The sequence below is a fragment of the Diplotaxodon limnothrissa genome, linkage group LG11 (genome assembly GCF_057381915.1).
Source record: "Diplotaxodon limnothrissa isolate DT_005_m linkage group LG11, D_limnothrissa_male_GT1.1, whole genome shotgun sequence".
NCBI lineage: Eukaryota > Metazoa > Chordata > Actinopteri > Cichliformes > Cichlidae > Diplotaxodon > Diplotaxodon limnothrissa.
The window spans coordinates 15,949,366-15,976,611 of NC_140606.1; the positions used below are offsets into that span (position 1 = coordinate 15,949,366).

General features: G+C 38.9%; 1 protein-coding gene across 2 annotated transcripts in view; it reads right to left on the reverse strand.

Annotated features, from left to right (window-relative positions):
- grb10b (growth factor receptor-bound protein 10b) overlaps window positions 1-27,246 on the reverse strand; it is a 77,202-nt gene that overhangs the window by 44,891 nt on the left and 5,065 nt on the right. For both annotated transcript variants that reach the window (XM_085366260.1, XM_085366259.1), the window contains exons 2-3: window positions 14,947-15,061; window positions 7,828-7,924 (exon numbers count right to left, since the gene is read on the reverse strand). In XM_085366260.1, the coding sequence (XP_085222386.1) occupies window positions 7,828-7,924; window positions 14,947-14,997 (148 nt within the window). In that variant the 5' untranslated portion in view covers window positions 14,998-15,061. The remainder of the gene's footprint in view (window positions 1-7,827; window positions 7,925-14,946; window positions 15,062-27,246) is intronic.

A 27,246-nucleotide genomic window follows, 5' to 3' on the forward strand; every position in this document is an offset into this window, starting at 1 on the left:
TGTTATGTTATAGTGTATCTGCGGAATATAGTATGTGTGCCAAATCGTAGTATTTATACCAAATCACAGTATTTATGCTAAAACATAGTATTTCTGCCATATTGTGGTATTTGTGCAAGAACATTGAACTGTTATGTTATAGTATTACTACTAAGTCATAGTATTTCTGCCAAATCATAGTATTTGTGTGAATTTGTATACTGTAATATCACTGTAGTATGTAGTGGCTAAGTAGGGGGTGTTTACAGTGTAAATAGGTCATCTCTTGTGTTGGAGTGCCCTCTTGTGGCGCCTTTTGGGTAGTGCCTTAGTAAACGTGAACCCTGTAAGAAGTGGTATCAGACTGATTTGTAGTGGAGGAATTTTTTTGCCAGTTTTCTTAATCATAGAAACCACACCATATCACCTCTCCACATCCTCCTACTGTATGCCATGCCTCCCTGTACCATCCATCTGACCGCCAATAAACTCCACCTGTGGTAATCTAATCCCTGGATGTCAGCCTCTCCTTCTGACTGAGGATAGTTATAGTATTTGAGCCAAATCATAGTATTTGTGCTAAAACATAGTATTTCTTCCAAATCATAGTATTTGTGCCAAAGTATAGTATTTCTTCCAAATCATAGTATAACTGCACAATAAAGGTTCTTGAGCCACATCAGTGTTTGTGCCAAATCTTAGTATTTCTTCTAAATCCTAGTAATTCTGCTCAATGATAGAATTTCTGCTATGCTGTAGTACTTTTTTCCTACATTGTAGTACTTCTGCTAAGTCAAAGTATTTCATGTAAATCATAGTATTTCTACCAAGTCCCAGTGTTTATGCTAAATCATTAATAATGTTTTAGTACAAATTGTATGATTTGGCAGAACTTTCTGTGTTCCAGCACAAATGCTATGATTTGGCAGGAAAAAAATATTATTTAGTATAAATACTAAGTTTTAGCAGAAATACTATGTTTAAACTTTAAAAAATTCTGCTATTTCTGCTGATGTGTGTTATGACTTTTGACCATTGAAATGAATGGAACACATTATCAATGTGGTCACTGATTTTGCATGATGGGCTGAGCTGTGTTTTAGCTCAGTGAGATAAGCATCCGTTCTCAGACTGGGAGGCCTGGGTTCAAATCCAGCTTATGGCAACATTTCTTTCACTTAACAGTTAAACTTTTTTTAAACTCTTTTCAACACAAATTTCATCTTTTTCACCCCTTTTCAGCAAAATTTTCAGTTTTTTTTAACCCCTTTTCAGCACAAATCCAAACTTTTTCAGCTCTTTTTCAGCAAAAACCTCTTTTCAGCAGAATTCTGCTCATTCACCTCTTTTCAGCAGAAATTCTGCTGATTGAACTCTGCAGCAGAATTTTCACCCCCTTTTTTTTGCCCAAATTCTGCTAGCACAATTGTCAATCTCTCCACCTTTTCTTTGTGAGAAAGTGTTTGGCTCAGTGAGCTAAATAGCTGCCCTTTCACCAGGAGGGCCAGGTTTGAATCCTGCTCAGGGCATCTTTTTCTTTTTTTTTTTGTTTCAACTTTTTCAGCTTTTTTCAGCAGATATCTTCAGCCGTTAAGGCATCCACACTGCATTTTCGCAGGAAATGCACATTTTTCTAGTTGTGTGGATGCCTTAGGCATCCACACTATTGAGATCCTGTTTCTCTTTATTCTTTATTCTACTTTATTCTAGTTGCTTCCGTACGTTTTTTGGCGCTCAACTACTCCCTCAGTTTTTGTGCTATTTTCACCGTTCAAATCTTAAAAAATTCTGCTCTTTCTGCTCTTTGTGGCTATATCTTTTGGTGCTCATAACTTCTATACTTTTTGAGATATTGATTTTTCTTTTCAATATTTTTTGCTCTTTTCTGCATATTATCAGTGGCCTCACTGATTTTCCTTGCCGGCTTGACCTGTGTTTTAGCTCAGTGAGATGAGCGTCCGTTCTCGGACTGGGAGGCCCGGGTTCAAATCCCGCTTATGGCAACATTTCTTTCAGTCAACAGTTAAACTTTTTTAACTCTTTTCAACACAAATTTAAGCTTTTTCAGCCCTTTTCAGCAACTTTTTTAGTTTTTTCACCACTTTTCAGCACAAATACCAGCTTTTCAGCTGTTTTTAGTAAAAACCTCTTTTCAGCAGAATTTTGCTCATTGAACTCTTTTCAGCACAAATTCTTCTGATTGAACTCTTTTCAGCACAAATTCTGCTGATTGAACTCTTTTCAGCACAAATTCTGCTGATTGAACTCTTTTCAGCACAAATTCTGCTGATTGAACTCTTTTCAGAAAAGTTTTTCAGTTTTTTCTGCTATTTTCAGCAAAAACCTCTTTTCAGGAGAATTCTGCTCATTCAATCTTTTCAGTAGAAATTCTGCTGATTAAACTCTTTTCAGTAGAAATTGTGCTGATTGAACTCTTTTCAGTAGAAATTGTGCTGATTGAACTCTTTTCAGTAGAAATTGTGCTGATTGAACTCTTTTCAGCAGAATTTTCACCTCTCTTCTGCCCAAATTCTGCTTATTCACCTCTTCTGAAACATTTAAGCCTTTTCACCTCTTATTAGCACATATCTCCGCCTCTTCTGCTCATTTCAGCCCAATTGTCTATCTCTCCACCTCTTCTTTGTGAGAAAGACTGTGGCGCAGTGAGATAAGAACCTCCCTTGAGTACCAGAAGTGCCAGGTTCGAATCCCGCTCAGGGCAATATTTTTTTGTTTTTTTTTTCCACTTTTTCAGCTTTTTTCAGCAGACATCCTCAGCGTAAAGGCATCCACACAGCATTTTCGCAGGAAATGCAAATCTTTCTAGTTCTAGTTGCTTCCGTACACTTTTTGGCACTAACTACTTCCCCAATTTTCAGCCGATTTTCACCGTTCAAATTTTAAACTATTCTGCTATTTCTGCTAATTTACGCTATATCTTTTGGTATTTTTCACTATTATACTTTTTAAAATATTAAGCTTTTTTCCTTTAATTTGTCCCATTGAAATGAATGGGAAACTTTTGCAATTCTGCTAAAATTTGCTTGTTTTTGAAACTTAACTACTTCCTCATATTTTCACCTAGAACAACCATTCAAACTTTAAAATGTTCTCAAATTATTGGGCTATTCAGGTATAAATCAGCTTTTTCAAATCTTTTACCTTTTTACTTTTATGCCTCTTAAAGTTTTGAGTTGCAAAATTGTGATTTTTCACAAAATACATGCGTTGTTATGGTTGCTATGCTCTTGGCTTCCAGTGTGACACTGAAGCTTTTGCAGTCTTCTCTTCATGTCCGAACAACTGTTTGCTACTTGCTCAATTTTCACTCAACTTCCACAAATTATACATCAAAACGTAGGTATTTTTGCTGGCTTTCAGGAAATGTCACTATCATTGTTGTGGGATTTATAGAATTTTCGCAAATCTCCTCAGACCAACACAATGTCAGAAAACTCTCCATATAAAGTGAATGGAGAGCTTGTTCAAAATCACCGCTGGATTTCTGTAATGAGAGGCATATTCGAATCGTCATATCTCCTTAACGAAGCAAAGTTAAGACATGAGGCTTGTCCCCGAATATCTTCAGACACCCCTGACGCTCACAATTCAAGAATTTCTTTCTCACCTATTACCGTTCTGAAATGAGTTGGACTTGTTTGAGGGTAGGAAATTCGTCCTTCGCTCAGATTTCTTCAGATTTCAAACTGTGGAAATGAAGCACTTTTTTCTCTCGTCATAACTTTTTGTTGGATTTCCACAGAGACCTGAAAATTTCCATGATTGTTCACCAAAGCCTGCTGTCTCTTACGGTGAAAGAATGATATCGATACTCCAAATAGATTTCAAGTCACAAAGTGTTGTTTGAGGGCAAGTCAAGGCAGTTTTTGCTTCGCTCTACTCAGTTATGGTGCATTAGAAGTCAAATATCTTTAATAATTCATATTTTAATGATAAATTGTAAACACTGGAAGATTCCCCCATCTCTTCTGAACAAAACGGTGTAAGAATGACCGCTCTAGCCCCTACGGTTTGGAAATTATGGTCATTTGTTTGAGGGGAGTCCTCACTATGAGAAATAGGCTGCAATAATCCTGTGCCTCTCTGTGCTGCGTGTGTAAAAAGATGCACATGTTTTGGCGGGAAAAAGTACACAGGCTCTCTGATTGGTGGATTCAAATTTAGCAGCTCCCAGGCTGACCTAGAAACTTACTTCTCTCTCCCTGTGCATTTTTTTGCTGATTTTTTCATTTAACAAGTATATTTGAGGGACCCTCAGCATGTTCATCATTTTTTCAGCTGTCCATTTTGCTTTTCCAATTTTTCTGTTTAACTTATTACTATTGTGCTAAATCATACTATTTCTGCTATTTTATAAGATTTGTGCCTAATATAGTATTTCTTCTAAATTACAGTATTTCTGCTTTTTATACCATTTGTGCTAAAACATAGTATTTCTACTAAATGTAGTATTTATGCTTAATCATACTATTTCTGCTTTTTATGGGATTTGTGCCTAATATAGTATTTCTGCTTTTTATAGGATTTTTGCTCAAACATAGTATTTCTACTAAATGTAGTGTTTATGCTTAATCATCCTATTTCTGCTTTTTATAGGATTTGTGCTTAATATAGTATTTCTGCTAAATTATAGTATTTCTGCTTTTTATAGTATTTGTGCTAAAACATAGTATTTCTACTAAATGTAGTATTTATGCTTAATCATAGTATTTCTATATATTTCTGCCAGGTCCCCAGGCAGCCAATCCTCTGTGAGGACTTAGACATTCAAATTTTCAAATCAGGGCCTGCACGGCTTCCCAGCCAATCATATATGTGTCCTGAGGCATTCAAATTTGCATATTGGGGCCTTCATGGCTTCTAAGCCAGCCAATCATATCTGAGGGCTGAGGAATTCAAATCCACAAATCAGGGCCTGCACGGCTTCCCAGCCAGCCAATCATATATGTGGCCTCAGGCATTCAAATTTGCATATTGGGGAATTCGTGGCTTCTAAGTCAACAAGTCATCCATGTCGTATATCTCTAAAAATTCACATTTTAATGATAAATTGTTAACACTGGAAGATTCCCCCATCTCTTCTGAACAAAACTGTAAGAATGACCGTTCTAGCCCCTACGGTTAGGAAATTATGGTCATTTGTTTGTGGGGAGTCCTCACTATGAGAAATAGGCTGCAATAATCCTGTGCCTCTCTGTGCTGCGTGTGTAAAAAGATGCACCTGTTTTGGCGGGAAAACGTAAACAGCCACTCTGATTGGTGGATTTAAATTTGGCAGCTCTCTCCCTCTGTGTCTGTGTGTGTGTGTGTGTGTGTGTGTGTGTGTGTGTTTAGTGGGAGAGAGAGGACCCTGCCCTTATTTGGCAGCATGTCATTGTAGGATTTAAATTGAATATAGTTAGACTGGTTGACTGGATTAGAGCCTGTGTTTGTGTGTCCCTCTGTGCATTTCTGTTTCAATATGCCTCCATATTTGTAATTTTGTAAGTTATTACTATTCTGCTAAATCATAGTATTTCTGGTACTTTTCGGTACTTGTGCTAAATACAGTATTTCTGCTAAATCATACTATTTCTGCTTTTCATAAGATTTGTGACTAATATAGTATTTCTGCTAAATTATAGTATTTATTCTTTTTATAGGATTTGTGCCTAACATAGTATTTCTGCTAAATTATAGTATTTCTGCTTTTTATACTATTTGTGCCTAATATAGTATTTCTGCTTTTTATAGGATTTGTGCCTAATATAGTATTTCTGCTTTTTATAGGATTTGTGCTTAATATAGTATTTCTGCTTTTTATAGTATTTGTGCTAAAACATAGTATTTATACTAAATGTAGTATTTATGCTTAATCATAGTATTTCCATATATTTCTGCCAGGTCCCCAGGCAGCCAATCCTCTGTGAGGACTGAGACATTAGAATTTTCAAATCAGGGCCTGCACGGCTTCCCAGCCAATCATACATGTGTCCTGAGGCATTCAAATTTGCATATTGGGGCCTTCATGGCTTCTAAGCCAGCCAATCATATCAGGGCTGAGGAATTCAAATCCACAAATCAGGGCCTGCACGGCTTCCCAGCCAGCCAATCATATATGTGGCCTCAGCCATTCAAATTTGCATATTGGGGAATTCGTGGCTTCTAAGTCAATAAGTCATCCATGTCATATATCTCTAAAAATTCATATGTTAATGATAAATTATAAACACTGGAAGATTCCCCCATCTCTTCTGAACAAAACGGTGTAAGAATGACCGCTCTAGCCCCTACGGTTAGGAAATTATGGTCATTTGTTTGAGGGGAGTCGTCACTATGAGAAATAGACTGCAATAATCCTGTGCCTCTCTGTGCTGCGTGTGTATAAAGATGCACCTTTTTTGGCGGGAAAGCGTAAACAGCCACTCTGATTGGTGGATTTAAATTCGGCAGCTCTCTCCCTCTGTGTCTGTCTGTGTGTGTTTGTGTGTGCGTGTGTGTGTGCGTGTGTGCGTTTGTGTGTGTGTGTGTGACAGAGAGAGAGAGAGAGAAAGCCTTTTAATGGGATGATCTCATTGTAAGATTCAAATTCAATATATTTAGACTGTTTGACTGAATTGGATCTTGTGTGTGTGTCTCTCTGTGCATGTGTGTTTCCTCATGTGTGCATATTTGTAATTGTGTGGCTGTCATAAATTTTTTTGCAGATTTTTGTCATTTAACTAGTATATTTGAGGGACCCTCAGCATGTTCAGCATTTTTTCAGCTGTCCATTTTGCTTTTCCAATTTTTCTGTTTAACTTATTACTATTGTGCTAAATCATACTATTTCTGCTATTTTATAAGATTTGTGCTTAATATACTATTTCTGCTTTTGTAGGATTTGTGCTTAATATAGTATTTCTGCTTTTTATAAGATTTGTGCTTAATATAGTATTTCTGCTAAATGTAGTATTTATGCTTAATCATACTATTTCTGCTTTTCATAGGATTTGTGCTTAATATAGTATTTCTGCTAAATGTAGTATTTCTGAATAATTATAGTTTTTCTACTAAATCATAGTACAGTATTTCTGCTTTTTATGGGATTTGTGCTTAATATAGTATTTCTGCTAAATTATAGTATTTCTGCCAAATTATAATATTTGTGCTAAAACAGTCTTAATTTAAAATTACAATATTCATAGTTCATCACAGTGTCTCTGGTAAATCACAATATTTCTGCTCTGTTGTACTATTTTTCTAAATCATAGTGTTTCTGTAATGTTTAAGTATTTTTGGCTAAATATATTCTTTCTGTTATCTTATACTATTTCTCCTAAATTCTTGTATTTTTGAGAAGTTATCATGTTTCTGGTAAGTTACAATATTTCTGCTAAATTCTGCTATGCTATTGTATTTCTGCCAAGTATTATGTTTCCTCTAAGATATTGCAGTTCTGCTAAGTTATTCCATTTTAGCAAACTTCTTTTGCTTCTGCAAAGTTTTTACAATTTCTGCAACTTTTCAGCTTTTTCAGCTAGTTTTTGCATACAGCTTCAGCTTTAAGCATCCACACTGCATTTTCGCAGGAAATGCAAATTTTTCTAGTTATAATAGCACCCTGCGTCCATGCACATCATCCTTTGAACAGCTCAAGTGTTGACAGCGGAAGAGACCCAAATATATATCACACCCCCAAAACCAACACGTGAACAGAATGGCAATGGAAAAATGTTTGATATGTATTTTATTTTATGTATATTTTAAATAGCATGCAGTCTTAAATGACAAGCTCCAAAACATGCCCAAAACTAGACATTTTAAATGTGCAATCAGGTAAAAAACAAAACAAAAAAAAGGACCAACCTTGATGGTTAGGAGAACTCTGATTGGCCGGTTGCTGAAATCTTGGACCAATGAGATCAGTCTGTCTGTGATTGGAAGACCGGTCTATATTTTCCTGCTGAGGGAGAGAGAAGCAAGAAGACAGAAAAAAACAAAACAAATAATAAAGAGTTGCTTAGAACTTTGTTACAGTAGCCAATGTAAACATGCATTATCTAAACATGATCAACATTTAAAATCACCAGTATATTACCCCTTTAAATGTCAGCTGAATGCAAATTTTGTTTTCTCTCCCCTTTCATTCATTTATTTTTAAATTAACCATTCATGCTGTGGAACTGAACGCCCACATGGTGGAGCACGTTCTTGTTGAAACTTGTTCGATCACGTAAAGGACCGATGTGTAGGAATTAGTGGCATCTGGCGCAGAGTTTGCAAACTGCAACCAGCTAAATATGCCTTTCTCACAAGCATGTAGAATAATCTTATGGTGGCCATCATTTCCATGTGAAACCACAACACGAGGCCCTCTAAAGTGCCAGTGTTAGGGTCGTTTGTCCTGGTCTACTGTCAAAATAAGCAACAGAAACAACCACTGATAGGAACCGGTGATTATACATGAACGCATATATCATTTTGAATAGTATATTCCATTTCTGGAAATCATTTTTCCTGCAGAGCTGCACTTTAAAAGGCGAAGCTATAACTAAACAGAAACAGCTTTTTTTCCTAAGAACATTTTAGGGGAAGTAAAAGCTATAAATGGAAATAACCAACAGAAAACAAACCTCAGTTACAAAGCCTTCAGAAAACCTGAGCCAACTTATTCTCTACTCTCCCTACACTGCGAATGTAAAATGACACCACATATAGCATAAACAGTGTGCAAACATGGGCAGGTGTGCATCAGAGCACAGATGGAAAGCACTTAAGATACCACTCATCCACAGTGTCCTCGATTGCCCTTTGTTATGCTGGCTTGAAGCAGTCCAGTCAGGACAAACTGTTCAAAAAGTCAGAAATAAAATAAAAATCAGAGTAAAAGGAGCGACCATGTACATTTGTGGAAACATATTCGTCTCAGATTTGTTTCTGGCACAGCTAGAGCAACTTATCATTTGTCTGTGTCCCGACTAGCGTCCCGCACAGGACCTGACACAGCAGGAGAGGGAACAGAACGTTCTGGGTGGACAGTGTTCAGAAAAACATCACTACTCACTGTAAGCACACAAGACCTCCTCTGACGCTGTAATAAAAGCTGCTACAGTAGCTTGTTCTGTCTCATTTAGAGTACAGACAATGCAGGCAGAACTAGATTTTTTTTTTTGTATAAAAACACACCTCACAATTTTTTTTTTTTATTGTTTTTTGAAACTATAATGGAGTCTGTGCCCCACATTGGAGTTAACAGGTCAAAAGCATTGCAACAAGCAGCCTTTTGCTAATACATTTAAGGTTTTAGGTGAATCTCATTAAATTTGTTTCCTTGCAGCGCAGTGCTTGATGGCAACAACACATTTAATCTTTATCTTGTTACACAAATGTGAGGCTAGCAGTGATTCCTAATCAAAACTGATTTTACACCGTAATGTAAACACTATAACAAGCTTTATTATTCTCATGCTCAAGTTTTAAAGCATTTTGACATCTAAACCCCACTAACCAGGACTGTTGAACAGTTCAAAGAGGATCTAGTCACTTTGAAATACTGTTGAATTTCACCCTGATGTCTCCATTCTTCAAAAATAATGGTACTGCTATACTGAATTAATGCACGTTTAACTTTTTTCTCTCCTCTGTTAAAAACCAAAGCCTTGGTAAAAAAATAAAAAAATAAACTGGTATACATGCTATGTACTTTGTCAGTGTATGTCTGTCGACCACAGCTACCCCCAACCGCTTTTCTATACCAACTAACCCAACCGCATCCAATCATTAAGCTGTATTGTTCAGTCTTTTATTGTCTTGAATTTCAGTGGTATTTCTCCCCCCCCAGAAAGAAATGACCACCACACTACTACATTTGTTCCCATAACACAGCAAACCCATCATCAACACACACCGTCTGGTCCAGCTACCAGACTGTGACTGATCCCTACCCAGTCACCCAAGCAGTTTGGTTGGAGTGCAAGTGTATCACAAAGTTGCTGTGTGTATTCAGGACAGGATGGTCATGGTTGAGCATCACTGAGCAGAAGTGTAAAGACTCTTTCACACCATATACTGTTCTTCAATGCTGTATGGCATGGCTGTCTGGAAGTAAACCACACGCACGCACGCACACCTCGTGTCTTACCAACAAAGGAAAAAAAAGGTTCTTTTTCCTGTATTCTTGCATTTTGTCATCACACCTCTGAATCTTATAAGCACAGGCACATATGCACAGACTTCCCCACCCACCCACATATCCTGCACACTATTAAGGGGCAAAAAGCAGGACTTTGACTGTAGGCCAAATTTTGACAAGGAGCACAGAAGAGCCCTTTCATTTTAATGAAGTTGAAAAGAACTTCAAAAAGAAGTCAGGAGGTTGAGGATTTAACCCTTTAAAAAGGGGTCAGTGGAAGGCCAGAGGCAAGGTTAAGGCACAGACGAAAAGGAGTGGAGGCTGGACCTCAAACACACACTAGTAGTTGATTCACATTCACCAGTAAGTGAAGTCATCATTGTTAACACAGCTCAACATTCCACTCTGATCCTGACAGTCTTCTCTTCACCATTGAGTTCAGACTGTTGCTAGTTTAGGTCATTTCCATCAGTTGAATTCAAAACTAGCTCACGTGAGTATGATTCAAAACGTCGGTACCTCAGCAGCCTTTTATTTAAAGCCGAGTTATCAGATTACAACTGTCAAGCAAGCGTCACTCACAAGCAGTGTTGGGACTAACGCGTTATTAAGTAACGCGTTACAGTAACTACGTTATTATTGTGGTAACGAGCACGGTAACTAGTTATTATGCCAAAATCAGGAACGCGTTACTCGTTACTGGGATTTAGATAGGGTCGTTACTCGTTACTTCGTGTGGTGGCTATCGCGGAGCTTCCACAGATTCAGTAACATTAGCAAGTGGTGGAGGCAGCAGGTGGATGAAGGAAAAGGGACGCAGAAGGAAAAGAGACCCGAGGCGGCCGCCGGTCCAAGTGTGAACTGAACTTCAGGTAAGAAGTTATGACCTGCAGTCTCTCTGGGTCAGATATGAACCAAGTTTAGGTGGAGTTTATTTTCGTTATTCTGACTTTTTCCGTACTGCGTGCTAGCTAGCATGACGGAGTTTCTATACAGCTGGGTGGGTGCTATGAAGTTAATGATGTTGAACCTTATTTTGTTCATAAGTTATTAGAGTTGCCAACCGTCCCGTCTGGTATTCAGAGAAATATTACGCGTTTCTTATTGAGGTGAAAAGGAACAGTTTGTCCCGTAATTCAGCTACAATGAAAAAGGCACAAAGCTGGAGTTATTCTGTGTCTTTACGCTGCACAGCTGCCTCTTCTTCTCTCATTCTCCCCCCTCCCTCTCCCGTTTCTACTTCAATCATGAAAACTGATCAGTGATCAGCTGATCGGCTCTCTTGTTTGTTTATCGCCCACTTTGCACCGAAAGAGGAAACCAGCGGATGTCGCGCTAAACAACATCAGCTGTTGTTATAATTTATTTAATATTAATTTTAAGTATCAGCTGATGTTTGCTGGAGCCACAGCTGTAAAAAAAAAAAAAGCTGCTGGTCATGATATGGTTTGGTTATCTGGTGAGAGGGAAACATGAAGATGAAACCAGGAGATGTCCTTACTGAATCATCAGAGCTGAGCAGGTGATGGAGAAACAGGTTTACCTTTTAGGTGACATGAATGAGTTGAAGGGAAGTTATGAACTGTTTCTGAGAGACAAATAACACCAGGATCCTTTTTTAGGTAGCTGACAGCTGGTAACTGTGCAGGGGCGGATCTAGCAAAGTGTGGCCAAGGGGGCAGGTAGGGCATTAACAGGGAATGGGGGGCACAAAGAAATACTTTTCTTTCTTATTCTCATTTAAAATGTCTAGCTTTTAAAAAATAATTATCTGAATCTTACAACAAACGATTGATAGATTGATGCATATATACCATCAAAACAGTGTACATCACTGTCACAACAGTGTTTGTTTTCATTCAAAGGCTTTATGATTTTTCCTATAATGGTGGGCCAGTTTCTAGTCAAAATGCCCGGGCCAATTTTCTTTCCCAGTCCAGCCCTGTATGCAGCTCATCTGCAGTCTGGTGTTACCTACATCTTCCTATTCAGAAGGCAGAATTTCTGAGTTCTGAGTACAATCGAAAGCACCACGACTGCAGTTTTTGTGTTGGATGTAAAAGGCGCACATGACTCTGTGACGTAGGCTAGAATCATGGCAGCAGTCAATGACGGTCCAGGCGTGGGATTTCTCTCGTGGAAATATGCACATTATCATATCCTTTCTATTGGTAGGTGGCACAGTGCACTTGTGGCAAGTAAGCAAGCTAGAAGACTGGCAAAGTTATGGAAGCAACACATTAACAAGAGAATTCTGAGTAAAACCAAAGTTACTTTCCCTAGTAACTAGTTACTTTGAAAGTAACGAGTAACTTGAAGTAACTGAGTTACTTTTGAGAGAACTAGTAATGTAACTAAGTTACTATTTTAAAGTAACTTACCCAACACTGCTCACAAGTGAGGGGAGGTTTTTTCCTCCTACCTGGCAGCTCCATCTTCAACATTCTTTTTCCCCAGTACGTTCAATTCAAAATTTTTAACTTTTTCAGTGCACACAGTAATTACATAAGCACCAACTGTGCTCATTTAGGATCCTTACTGCAAAACTGTCCACTTGTCCTCTGCACAGTGGACACTACACGCTTGACTGCAGTCTGCAGACATTAGAGAGGCTGAAGCTTTTAAGTATCACAGGATAAAAATTGCACTTTCTATTACCGTTTTAATGAGGGCTTTAATCACCACTTTTTAGTCTGGAAATGTTATAGTAGTAAACCATTTCAGGTTTTGTGCTTATAAAGAAAAGAAGAGCCTTGAATATCCTTTACAGATCCTTATGACTGCTTAAAGAAACTACAAAAGTTGTTAAAAATGAACAAACTCTAGTTTTGCCCTCACGTGTAGCATACTGCTGGTCTTAATGTTCATGCACTGACAGTAAACTGGAAAAGTGAAAAGATGCACATCTTCACACTGCATAAACAAGGACAGTCTTTAGAAACTCCGAACTGCTGATGTTAAGCCCAAATGACATGCAAATGCTCAGGTAACTCTTGTTATAACTAGCATTAATATTAGCGTCCTGGGGTTGGTGCATGTTTATTCAGTGAACATTTCGTGACAGTATTGTTCACTGGCATGTGGAGATCTCTTTAGATGGCATTTTAGTGTTTTAGTCCTTGTGTCACAAGGAACTCTCCTTGTACTCTCCATAGTTACATAAAACCGCATACACTGACATTTATACAGACTTTGACTTGGTAGGGCATAGTGTAGCTTCCTAGCAAGCGTCCTTTACTTCATCAGATGTGCCTAGTTCTGCACATATAGATCATTTAGCCAGCAGTCAAGATTACATCTGAAACAAGATTAAAGTGGTGATATAATCCCTGGAGTATAGAATGAATGTTATCTTTAGCTGAATCGGTTTGGTACTGCTGCTTCAGTTTTATCAGGGAAAATCTTCCACAACCCTGGAATTTCACAGTGAATGGGTTTTCTCATCCAGTGAGTCAAGGTACATCTGTTATAGGTGAATGGTTTCCAAACAGCCGAGTGAGCGAGTACTGCTGTGTGTGTGTGTGTGTGTGTGTGTGTGCGCATTAACATCCATATACTACAGCTCTAACAGGACCCGCCCAATCCATTGGCAAAGAAATAAGAGCTAAATGATGTCTCATTTCTTTCTGAAACAGCCTCCAGTCTGTCTTTAATTAGTGCTGAATAATCTAAAACAAGAAAAATATTAATGCAGGGCCAGATGCAGGAAAATTATTAGCCTACACATATTTACACTGCCATCTTTGGGCACCATGGTTTTTTGTTTGTTATTTTTTAAATTCACTGTGCCTTTTCACTTTCTGGCAGCTTTTTCAATAACTTGTTATTAAAAATAAAGACCAGCAGATACAATATACAGCTGCTAGAAATTGCTGTATATTGTAGTAGAACCACTGACACAAACCTACTACATATACAAGTATGTGAGCACATGTACATAAAAGAAATTTGAAAACTGTGCCAAAATAAATGAATCGACACAGACTAGCAGACTGAACTGTATCGCACAGCCGGACTGGCCTGCTCTGAATGCTTGGAAGCCCTTTGCTCCACTGAGGGTGATGTGATGATTCTGCTAAATCTAACAGCAAGGTCAAAAAGTCAAGTTTGTTCTTGTTCCTCTGCAACAAATGATGGCATTCGCTTGTAAATCAATGTCTGTGGAAATTTGAATTAAACAGAAAAAGACAATAAGATCAGGGACAACTTGACCAAAAGACAAATCCATATCTAAACCTCAGCAGCTGGGACAGCTGAGGGGATACTGAGTGATGGAATTTGGTCATGTGCAGTTTGTAGAGTGAAGTTTTATTCATAACCATCACACCGTTTGGGCCAACTGTGATGTCACCAATGCAATCTTCTCCTGAATTACAGGCATCACCATTCAGGAAAATCCCTGGCATCAGCACTAACATGGGAGTAGAAGAGTTAAAACAAACAGGAAGCAGAGAAAGCACAGAGTCTCTGCGCTCTAATATTCCACATCTACACAATCGATAATCGCACACTCATGACACCAAAGTACAGTTCATATTAGTAGCTGTGACATCACTTGTTGTGCAAAGACCAGGTGTAAAGGAGACAAATCTGACTCCAAAGTCAGCCAAAGTTAAGGATTTTAAGAGAAATCATGAATTAATTTAACAATTTAGTTTACTTTAGTATCTTTTTGGAGCCTCAGAGGTCCAGCCAGCTGCTGCTCTTTGTGGATTCATCTTAGTAGAATGATGCAACCATGCCACGACAAGTTACTGACTCGGTCTTTGATCAGGGAGGATAAAAGAACATTTTTGCCCTTTTCCCAAAAAAAAAAAAAAAAAGAATATCTCAAATGAAATATTTCCATTTACCTGATAATTGGGATGATGCAGGAAATAATCCGGACATCCGGCCACAGCCATGGCTTACGTTTCTCAGATATTTTTTTTTGCAATTGGTTTTGATATTAGGTGCTCAGAGCGACACCTGTGGAGAAAGAACACAAATGGAGCTTAGTGGAAAAGTACAAAGGAAGCAGGGAAAAGATAAGAGCGTCCACGAGAGGACGGATGAAGGAAGGAGAGGCGGATGACACAAGGAATGGAAGATGAAGTCTGAAGAAGACAGATATAGCACAGAGTAGTACTTAACCCACATAGACTACACAACGTCAACAACAACACAGAAGATATAATGGTTGGTTTAGAGAGACATCAGCACTTGTTTCAGAATTCACTCATGTACCAATGAATGTTGCTTGAAAGTGACTTCGAAGCTGGAAAATAAGGGTGAAGAAAAAAAAAAGCTACTTTTAATACATTTTTGAAAGGTGGGCAGTTAAAGGTCAGCTGTGTGTACAAATCAAAGTTTAAAAAAATAAAATAAAATCCTCACACTACCAGGTTTTCATATTTAAAACCAGCTTAACCCTACAGAGGGTTAAGCTGGTTTACAGGAGAACAAAGGCTACTTGAAACTGCGGCGTTAGTTTACTCCACCATAAAAGTGCATTCAGTAAGCCAAAACAAACTTTTGCTTTATTCACATAATACAGCCAAATGAAAACCCCACTACCAAGAGCATCGCATCCCTGCGGCAACTTCAGCTTTACTGTAGATCTTTTGCACCCTCTTACAAAACATGAAAATTCTACAATTCGCTTCCCCCCTCATTACGAGTCCTGCACTTGCCTTCCTGCCTTCTAGATTTAGTTCACCAAGGTGGATCTGAAGTGACAGGCCATAAGTCATAAGTCAGTTTTAGACAAATAAAACCACTGCACAATCTGAGGTGTGGTCTTTGATAAAATAACTGAATTTACTGCAATAGATGCGGCACTTTACGGTACTAAAAATTAGAGATGGACCGATCCGATATTACGTATCGGTATCGGTCTGATACTGACCTAAATTACTGGATCGGATATCGGAGAAAAATAAAAAATGTAATCCGATCCATTAAATATCACGAAAGCACCTCACAAAACTTGCAACACGCCGTAACTCACCTCAGAACGTTAGCACGTCGGAGCAGTAGGCATCACGTGATAGAGCGGCTGTGGCATGCGGGACCTGTCGGTGGTCTGGATAGCATTTGGAGCTTCGCTAGCAACCCGGCATTTCATCTCCGACAAAGTTATCCCCGAGAGAAGTAAAGCAAGTGTGTAAGTCCATCTCTGAATGTTTGTAAAGCATTCCTGCGTTAAGCTTAACGAGCGATATATGGAGCGACTGCCTCTTCTTGCTGCTACTTCAATCGTGAAACTGCTTAACGATCAGCTGATCGGCTTTTCTGTCCGTGTCTCTAGTTTGCTTTTGGCCCACGTTGCACCAGAAAGAGGAAACCAGCGGCTGAACAACAGCAGCACGTTTAAGCTTGATAAGCTGTTGTTAGAATTTTATTATTACTTTCTACTCGAGGATCTTTTTCTACGTAGCTGACGGCTGGTAACTGTGCAGGGGCGGATCTAGCAAAGTTTAGCCAGGGGGGCCGATAGGGCATTAACAGGGAAAAGGGGGCACAAAGACATACTTTTCTTTCTTATTCTCATTTAAAATGTCAAGCTTTTAATAAATAATTATCTGACACCCAAAGTTTTAATTTGATGTAAAAGGAATAGAAGTCAATTACTGTATATAGTGACTATTAAGTCTAATATATATACCCTAGTAAGCTATAGTACTTTTTCCTTTGGGAAGGTACCATCTGTGCAGTCTGCAATTTTGTTGAAGAAAGATGTTGAATCTATTTAATATTTCTTGAAAAATAATTGATTTCTGTGCATTTTTTTTTTCACACTGCATCAAATTAAGGTTGATTACGTCGATTAAGCATCATGAGGTGGAGCGTGAGGGGTGGTTCCCTATTTTTTATTTTTTTATTTTTGTTGTTGCTGGGAGTTGGAACCCTATTAGTTAGGTTGCTTAATATTTATGCTAAGTACTCTTTAAAATACCAGAATAGGGAGGATGGTGTAGGTTTAAGTTTATTAGATTGATCAGTATTGCTGAACTATGAAATATTTTTTTTTGCATACAGGTATAACAGAATAGCTTTAGTGTAGTTGTTGTTTTAAACTTGAGTATGAACTTGCAGACTTGCAAAATGCAGCAAGATATTTTAAAAAACACTTTTGTTGATTAAAAAAAACACTATCGGATTCATATCGGTATCGGCAGATATCCAAATTTATGATATCGGTATCGGTCATAAAAAAGTGGTATCGTGCCATCTCTACTAAAAATAAGTGCTCCTGCTCCAAGACCCTGCCTCCCGGCTATCCTTGGTCAAAATAACCATAATTTCAACAACATGAACTCCAGTGTATTTGAACTTCTTAAAGTGGGTATCCTACTAACCTCCTGGCATTGCTGCCAGTGAACAAACACCTGTAAACACTGACCCAAAAATACCCTACAGGCACATATCCAGGTCTGAAGTTATACCCTGGGGTATATTTGGAGTCGAGCAGCTCAGGCTCATAACTGTGATGGTCTTTTATGCAGCAGTTCGTGACCCCCAGTTCACATTATAAAAAATAGGACCTGGCATTTTATAGATTGCTAATATTATCTCATGCTTGCATTAGCGGTCGTGAGCCAGCTGCCCTTGCGGTGGAGCAGTGTTTGTATGTGTGCGTTTCTGCCAAACAGTGTTTGTTTCAGCATGTACATGTGCACACGACGGTATGTGTGGATGTTTGCGTCCAGTATACTGCAAATACTTGTGTGTAGGTGTGTACTTTTAAGAATCAAGTCATGTTTGGAAAGACCTCAACAACTTCAGAGTCCCATGAAATCCGATTTGTATACGGCGATATGTCCTCTCCCAGCTCCAGCAGAGTTGACTGTTAAGCACACATATTGCTAAAGTGCAAAGCTTCCTGGAAAAGGAGAATCAAGCAAGCAGCAGCAAACACATTGCACTTGTACGCTCTTGCTTTTGATGCAGACACATTACTTATTACACTTTTAAGATGTTATCCTGACACTGTGCCCACTGAAAAGATAAAGTTGTCGATTTCCACGGGGTTTTTTTTTTTCCCCCCCTTGAAGCCCTAAAATAAAACCTCCAAAACTGGACTTGCAAATACCGACCAAACTATGAATGCAGTCTAAACAAAGAGTTTGGCACCGTGTTCACTAGGACCAATGAAAGGGCTCGCTTGTAATGTGCGTGGCATCTGTGCGAGTATGAGCGTTAACCCTTTCAATCCATGTGTGGGGCCTAGCTGGCTGGCCAACAAGCACAACTTTTCATCTACTCATCATTTACAGACACACCGTTGACAACAAAAACAAAAACTAATTTACATCAGCCTAAACGCTCCAAGCCACCCCTCACTAAGCGCCACGAACCTACTATTCGTGGCCAAACTCTAGGCTGGGTTATTGGGTTTTTTTTCCCCTTCCAGAAATCAGGAGGTTAAGCAAGGGAAACAAGTAAGCTTCAACTAATTGTGCTTCTGGATGCCAAACAAATAGTTGGGCATCACTGGAAATTTTTGTCAGGGTTATATGCAAAACAGTCAATACCACAAAAACAAAAGATACACTCAGCCAACATTACAGGTGTGCGCTGGAAGGTTAGTTTCAACTGTGCGTGATAAAACATGAGAAAAAGTCCAGGTGCTTGATTTAGCATTTTAAAAAAGTTCAAGGAGCTCATACATGCCATAGCTACTCTCAGTGACTGATCTATTGACCAAACATACATGTACCTATTCTTAATTGTGCCCTGACACAATCAAAGCCATTCCAGTGCAGGGATTAGACCCCTTCAGAGCCCTTTGATTCAATTCCTTCCACTTGAACAGTGTACTGAAACCTAACCATCCATGACCTTGACAGTACAATTATCGTCATAGCAGAATGGGAGACTTTGGGGTGCAGTGGCACTGAGAGTACGGCATCTGGTTTAATTAAGGTGGTTTTGTTTAAACTTGCATGACAGTAGGTTGTTCAATGATAGAGTTCAAAATGTAACAGTGTCACAATGCTAACTGTAAATCATAAATTTTTCCTTTGTGAAACCAGCAAAACAAAAACAAGCAAGCAAACAAACAAACAAAAAAGCAAAACACCTGGTTTACTATAGTAACACCTAAGCACAAGGGAAAAAAAAAAAAAAAAAAAAAAAAAAAAAATCACAAGGAAAAAGGGGAGAAACTATAGTAAACCAAGTGTAAGAATAGCGGTCTGACATGAGACTTATTTTTTGAAAAGGGTCACTAAGCACTATTTGTGTAATTTGCACTGCGAGTTCTTGCAACTTGTTTGGGGAAATGCTATCTTTGTATCCTATATGATAGGATTATTAATTATGATAATTAAAATGTTCATTCCTCTTTTTGATCACAATATAGTAGTCTGCAGTCTGACTACTATATTGTGATAACAGCTTGCACATGCTATACGACCCGTTTGTTATTTGCAGACTCGGCCTGTACTTTTCTTAACATCCATCAGTGGGCCAGTGAAGTCATCCCCTGACTCGCCACCATATAATACAGGAGAACTCAGGGAAATGTTTCTGCTGATTACATGAGACTTCAATTAGCCAAGGTTTCTGACCTTACCTTTGGCATCACTGCAGGGCTTATCACCTTGGGATATTAAAGCTGGACCCTTGAGGTATACGCACATATCAGCACATTAACCACTAGACCAATTAAGCATGCAGAACTTCTATTTGTTCAAAAATCTATTCTTTTCACAACTTCCCTAAGTGTAACTGCACAGCTATATGTAAACACTGTGCATCAAGTACTGTGTAAGCTGCTGTATAATATAAAAGGCCAAAGTGTGCTATTTAAACAACATCCTCCTACAAATACATCAAATGAACTTTCGAGGGAAGTAAAGCCCTAACTGAATAATTGCCTTAGCTCTGAGTAATGGCTTATTGGTCCAGTGCAATGTTGTGTAATACCGTGTCCCAGCTCATTAAGAGAAAAATCCCACCAAGTCCACATTGGTGCTGAGTGTTTTCTAAATATAGGGTTTTGTTAGAGTTTCTGTGATTTTTACTTAGTAGAAGCCAACTAGAAAATGCCCAGCCCACCACAGCAAACAGGAAGTTCCAGTTTTGTGTATATCACCATAACAACAAAACTACACATTCACTGCATGGTTTTATTATTTATTGTTACTGAAGTTTTAAAAATGTTATATGAAAGCAAACCATGCATATATAGTCTACTGATTTGAGGGCAGTGTCCCACTGCAACATTTCCATCATGCAGGACTTTTCTAAGATAGCATTTAACCCACCCCAAACAAGTTGCAAGAACTCAGTGGAAATTACACAAATAGTGCTTTGTGGCAAAACCTTAAAAAAAATAAGTCTCATGTCAGGCTGCTATTATTACACTTGGTTTACTATAGTTTCTCCCCTTTTTCCTTGTGCTTAGGTGTTAAACTGCTTTGGTTGCCTATTCTTTTGGGAAATCATGGATGCTGTGTTCTCTACCATCCGGCTTGTTACCAGCACTCAGGTCAAAAGTAGACATGGCAAAAGTTTACGGAGTAGTTTAAAATGATTTGAAAATCATTGCATTCTCTTTCTAATTTACATCTTACATCAGGGGTCGGCATCCCCGGGGCACGCGTTCCACGGCTGGCACGCCAAGGGTTAACTGATGGCACAACCACAGCTGGACTGGCCATTGGGCATTTTCCCGGTGGGTCAATGGTGATTTTTCGTTTTTATGAGCCGATGTTTTTTTGTTGTTGTTTTTTTTTTGTAACGGTAAACAATGAAAGGTGGTGCATTGGCCAAATGCTGGCAGATGTGTAAAAATAACTCCGTTGTTCAGTTGTTTGGTGGGTGCTATGATGTTACTGATAGTGAACTTTATTTTATTCATAAGGTTAGTTAGTAGAGTTGCCAACCGTCCCGTAAAAAACGGAATCGTCCCGTATTGAGAGAAAATATTACGCGTTTTGTGTTGAGCTGAGAAGGAACAGTTTGTCCCGGACTTCAGCTAGAATGAAAAAGACACAGAGCTGGAGTTATTCTGTGTCTTTACGCTGCCAGCTGCCTCTTCTCTCATTCTCTCCCCCTCCCTCTCATGAAACTGATCAATGATCAGCTGATCGGCTTTTCTCTCTTGTTTGTTTATCGCCCACTTTGCGCCAGAAAGAGGAAACCAGCGGATGTCGCGCTAAACAACAGGAGCACATTTAAGCTTGATCAGCTGTTTTTAGAATTTATTTAATATTAATTTCTAGTATCAGCTGATGTTTGCTGGAGCCACAGCTGTAAAAGCTGCTGGTCATGATATCGGTTTGGTTATCTGGTGAGAGGGAAACATGAAGATGAAACCAGGAGATGTCCTTACTGAATCATCAGAGCTGTGATGGAGAAACAGGTTTACCTTTTAGGTGACATGAATGAGTTGAAGGGAAGTTATGAACTGTTTCTGAGAGACAAATAACACCAGGATCCTTTTCTATGTAGCTGACAGCTGGTAACTGTGCAGGGGCGGGTCTAGCAAAGTTTTGCCAGGGGGCCAGGTAGGACATTAAAAGGGAAAGGGGGGCACAAGGAAATACTTTTCTTTCTTATTCTCATTTAAAATGTCTAGTTTTTATTAAATAATTGTCTGAATCTTACAACCAAAGTTTTTATCTGATGTAAAATGTATAGAAATCATACATATACCAACAAGACTGTATATCACTGTCACAACAGCATTTGTTTTCATTCAAAGGCTTTATGGCTTTTCCTATAATACCTGGTGGGCCGGTCTCTAGTCAAAATACCCGGGCCGTTTTTCTTTTTGTCCCAGTTCAGCCCTGGGCACGACACGCAGTGAATTAATCTAAGATCACATTAACTCTGTATCTCTGTATTAACAAACATGCCATATTGGCCCAGTTTATTTTTCTTATTGTTGTGAGGAGATCATAAATAGCATTTGCCTTTTCTGTTTTAGTTCATCTGGTGTTATGGAGTTCTTGTTATGGATAAAAAGTGTCTTTTTTGGGGTTTCAAAATAGCTGATAACTATTCGCTGATAGCTGCCACCATCTGCAAACAAATATAATTCTATAAAGTGGTTCTATATAGTGTGTAACTGTTAATATAGAGCGTTATGAAATTTATTGCTAATGCAATCATATGGCACACTGACTTTGAGGAAATTTTAGATGGCACTCATCAGAAAGGTTGCCTACCCCGTCTTACATAATACCACAACCTTTCTTGGAAACAAGATTCTGAGTAGTTACTTTAAAAATAAAAAATAAACTTCATGCCCTTTGCTCTAGTTTTTCTGTATTAACTGCCAACCTGTCTGTTCAGTTTGTATTTCCTACTTTGTGTCAGCATGTTAGTTACTGATTAGTTTACCAATCCAGTCACAGCATAGCTTCCTGCTAGGATCTGTGACACACTCAATACTTTACCATAGTATATCACTTTATACCTCTTTCGTTATTGGGGACACACACACACACACACACACACCTGTGTCAACTACTCTTGTTGTGTATACAATTGTAAAATATGTTCACCGCAGTCAGCCTAATTCCAGCTGATTAGACTGGACACAGCTTAACAGGTGGCTGTTCAACTCAGTCATCTCTGGAACGCAGAGAGCATTCTTTCCACACACTGTTGACAGAGGAATCACAGGCAATACAGTCCTCTGTAATATGATTTAATATCAATGTGCATCTAGTGTGCAATCATTTACAATACACACTTACACAGTGTTTAAGCTTCCTAGTTAGGTATCATAACATCAAAAGGTGACTTTTTTAACCCCTAAAGGGGTGGTCTTGTGCTTTTTCTTAAAACAGACCAATGCCCTGGAGTCAACATCTGCACAGGACTCCTTTTCCAAGCTCACCTGTTTCTCCTGCAGGGATTCTGATCACTCATTGAACACCTTTGATCTCTCCCTCACTCATTCTCTCTCATCCCACTGGGAAAAATATGGGAAAGATGTTCGACGGCTTAATAAGTCAGTATTTAAAGATTATTGGAAAAAAGGTTGCGTTTTGAGAACGTGCTCACAACAGGAACAGATTTCCAAATAAAATTCATGTCTCGTTAATATATTTTATATATTAACACACTTCATGCAATGCTAGTCAAACCAGGTAAGATTAAAATTAAGCACCCTTTTATATTCTTCGACAGTCAATCCTGTGATTATGATGCAGACAACATAAGATCGCGTCCTTGATTTCCATGTACATGAGATGCTCAGCTCTTGTTTTAGGATGTATGCAAGTCCTGTCACCGCAACAAAGTGCAGGTGGAACAAGCTTGACATCACTCGACATCTTCAAATGGAAGTGTCAAGAGCCTGACGAAAGAGTCCGCTTCTAACCCGAGGGGTAGAGAAAAGTAACTTGTTACACCGCCATTATATTTTGAGTCTGCTAGTATGCAATGGTCAAGTTGCTTTGGACAGATTTTATCAGAGGGTGAACATGTGCATTGTTTCAGGTGGATTCCAAGTGGACCTGAAAAAAAAAAAAAAAAAAAAAGTATAACAAAAACAACCACTTGTCAGTGGCTCCTGCAGTTGTCTGCACGAGCCCCTGTAAGCAAGAGTAACCCAGTCCTTCAGTTCTTTTTACTACTGCAAACATTACTTAAGAGAATTGACACAGAATAAACAGTTTTACTGGATGGTAACTGATGACTTCAAGAGTAGCAATAATTGAAAAAGAACACCGTTTAGGTAAATGTTTCTCATTTGAGCAGATGGCAAATTAACTGGCAGTTGGTGCTTAAGGAGGAAGTTATAAATGACAACATTTGTTGGCACACAAAGCGGGCAGTTAGCAGTAGTGCTGCAGCTATCGATGAATCGATTTTATCGATAAAATAAGAATACTGAAAACACCGTACTCTATAATGCATCTTCACATCCACCCAGTCGATTCCAATATGTATGGCTTTTCTTCACACAGTCTTTGGAGAAAAGCATTCTGGAATTAAATCATGAACGTTCAGTTATTGCCAGCCCCTGCCGCTTCCTTAGACGCAGCTGTAATAACTGCTGCTTGGTTACATGTGCGCCTGCATTGCCCATCTTTGTCCTACTGAGAACTTTGGGTGGGGCTTATGTGTCCGTCTTGAGGTGTGTAGTTAAAGTTAAGTCATAGCTCAAAGATGGGTGTTAAAAGAATTCACTGCAGTGACTCTAATGACTGATGTAATGTTTATGAGATAGTCACAAGTGTGATTGTGACTGTCCTGACCAAGTTTTTTTTTTTTGTAAGAACAGTCTTTAGACATTATTTATGTTTGCACAAATCTGTACTTGCCAAGTTACTTTTGCTGGAAAAAACATGAATAATTTTTTTTTTTTTGCAGTAATAGAGATTCAAAATCTACACAACTAGGATAAGTGGCAGAAAATAGATGGATTGGTTTTGGTCTCTAAAGAACTGCCAAACAAATAATCACCAAGGAAGAAAGAAAATCCATCCATCCATGAATCACCAAAGACTGGTTGGCAACCCAATAACAATCACCACTTATATATTTTTCCTTTTCCCCAACTGTTGTTGCCATTCGCTATTTGAAATCATTCTTTAAGAAGTTGCAGCACCAAAAACCTCCTGCTGATAGCGCTGGTCACTAGCAGTTTGCAATCTTTGCCTGTGGCTGATTTGTCTATCAACACTAACTACCAGCTGAGCAGTTGTTTGCTGTAACTTGTCCCTGACTGCTGCAGCCAACATGTTTCAAAAGCACAACTTTTACTTTGAAAGCACCTGTCTCCATTTCTGATTTGTGGCCATCTTTCAGTTTTATGACCACTTAGAGACTAGCTGGTGAGTGTTTGCAGACAAGTCAGTGACTTGCAAACCACGGTAGTCTCGCTAACTAGTTGAGAAACACATTTTTCCCTTTGCGACTGGCATTTGCCAGATGGTTGCCAATTGATCTGTTAGCAGATGTGATTATGACAATTCCATATTTACAGCTCGTTTCTACTGCTCCCAAGTGTCCAAAAAATATCAGGTAATGTGTTTTTAAGAATTCTTATAATGCCCCTTCTTGACATGGAATACATAACGAAGCCCAAAGTTGGTGTTTGACAACTTTCTAAATCTGAACAGATCAGACTCTGGTACAATAACTATGGCAAGCTTACCCATTCCGATTATCACAGTTAATCGATGCTGCAGTGTAACAGACCAGCTACCGCCCCTTTCTCCAAACCCTCTCTCAGTCTCAGCCCCTGTGCTTCAGTCCAGACCATAAACAGTGTCTCAATTCAAGAATTGAAACAGCTCCAACTAATGTCTAGGGACTTGTGGAGAACCCACTGAAGGGAATGACCGTAACCCAACCCTGAGGGAGGGAAGGTCAGTCATTTTTCTGTATGTTTAAAGAAGCCAGACACCTTAAGTGATAATATTCAGTTTTTAAAGCTGCATGTTATCAATTCGTCCTATGACAGGGCAACCTACAGAAATCTATTACATGCCAGAGTGTGAGTGGTAAGGGTGTAGCACTTTGACACATACAGCACCATAATGTAAATCGAGTGAGCTGGAGATTTACTCTCGATACCTTAGGCTCCATAGGTTTATCTTTAAATCTGTGTAATTTCTTTATATCTTGAACATTATTAAACAAATATAATTCACTGCATGTATTGTAAGATATTAAACCCACAAATAACTATTGACACTTGCCAATACCTGAAATTATTAATGTTTAAGCCTTTCTAGTAAGGTTGCCAGAGCTGGCGGTTTTTACAGCAATGCAACGCTGAAAGACGGAAAGAAAAAGTTAAACAGAGGATCTCTGTCTTCTGTTTTAATCAGCAGATCAGATGGTAGTCACTCCTCAGTGGATGTGCTTGTTGCACATCTTGATTAGTCATTAATTGGCAGCTTTCATTATTTGTGAGCAGCAGCGTAAAGTGGGGCTATAAGAGAGGGCCTGATGTCATGCCGGGGTAGGCTGAATAGCACCAGTCTAGGAGAGAAAAGCCTTTTGGAAATGTGGACAGTGCCTAATTGGATGAGGATTTCACTTGGCTGCTTTGGAGAACTGGTCTTATGCAATGGCATAGATGAATGGACCAGGCTTGGGAGCCACGATGCTTGCACTCAACTTGGTTGCAGTGGTGGCCCCAAGGGGTTACATTAGATGTATTTGCCTTCTCATGACACCATCTTTACAACACGTTAGGTGGTGGGAGCACCCAACACCGTTAACTGTACAGCGCTGTAACATGCAAAGAAATGCCACACCATAAAGCTGATAAATACCAAAACTGAGTCACACAGTCTCATCCTCCATACAAAAACAAAACATCAAACCCAACTAAAACTGTCCTTGTAATGAAAACTCAAATCAGAAAGGCTCTTGAGTTCTGCGTGACCACTTTAGGGGAATAAGACTTATTTTACTTACTTAGTCTTAGGAATGCTAACAAACTTGGCTGTCTGAAAAACAATTACCGTAACAAGGACTTAACATAAGTCCTATTCATAAGTACCAAAGTACACCACATTAAGTCCTAATCCCTTTTAAGACTGAGAAATAATACTGGCAAACCAAGGGGCAGAAAATCTAGTAATGTACAGAAAAATAAACATGTTCATAGTCAATGGTGTGGCATTCAGATACAAGAGAGACTAAGACACCGATTAAGTCCAGAACAGATATAACTAACACCACAAATACTGTTAAGAGTTCTTGCTGGGGATAGTTTCTAGGGGAAAAATAAAAAATTAATCACGCAGTTCATGAAGACAGCTAATTTTGCTTTGCAGATTCCATCTAACATAGTAAGACTGATAAAGATGGTAAGTAAAAGTAGGAGATAGGTTGCACCTAGACAAAGACAATGGGCTACACTGTGAGAACTAAAACTAAATATTGTAACTATGTATAAGAGGGGTCATTTCATCATCACCGTGCAACCACAGCACATTACCTGCACCCAAGCGACCACAGGCTCCGGTAGGCGTTTTGTTACCTGCAGAATAAAGGAAACATTCTTGCCACTCACACAGGCTTTCAGCTACATTTGGGCGAACACCAGACAGTGAGAAACTATCCACTGTACTTAGACAAGCAAGCACTGCATCTCCTCAGGTCACAAGTGGAAAGTGGTGAGAATCAGGTTTATACAGGTCCATATTTACAGTATGGAGGTGGGGGGGAAGAATAACACCACAAAG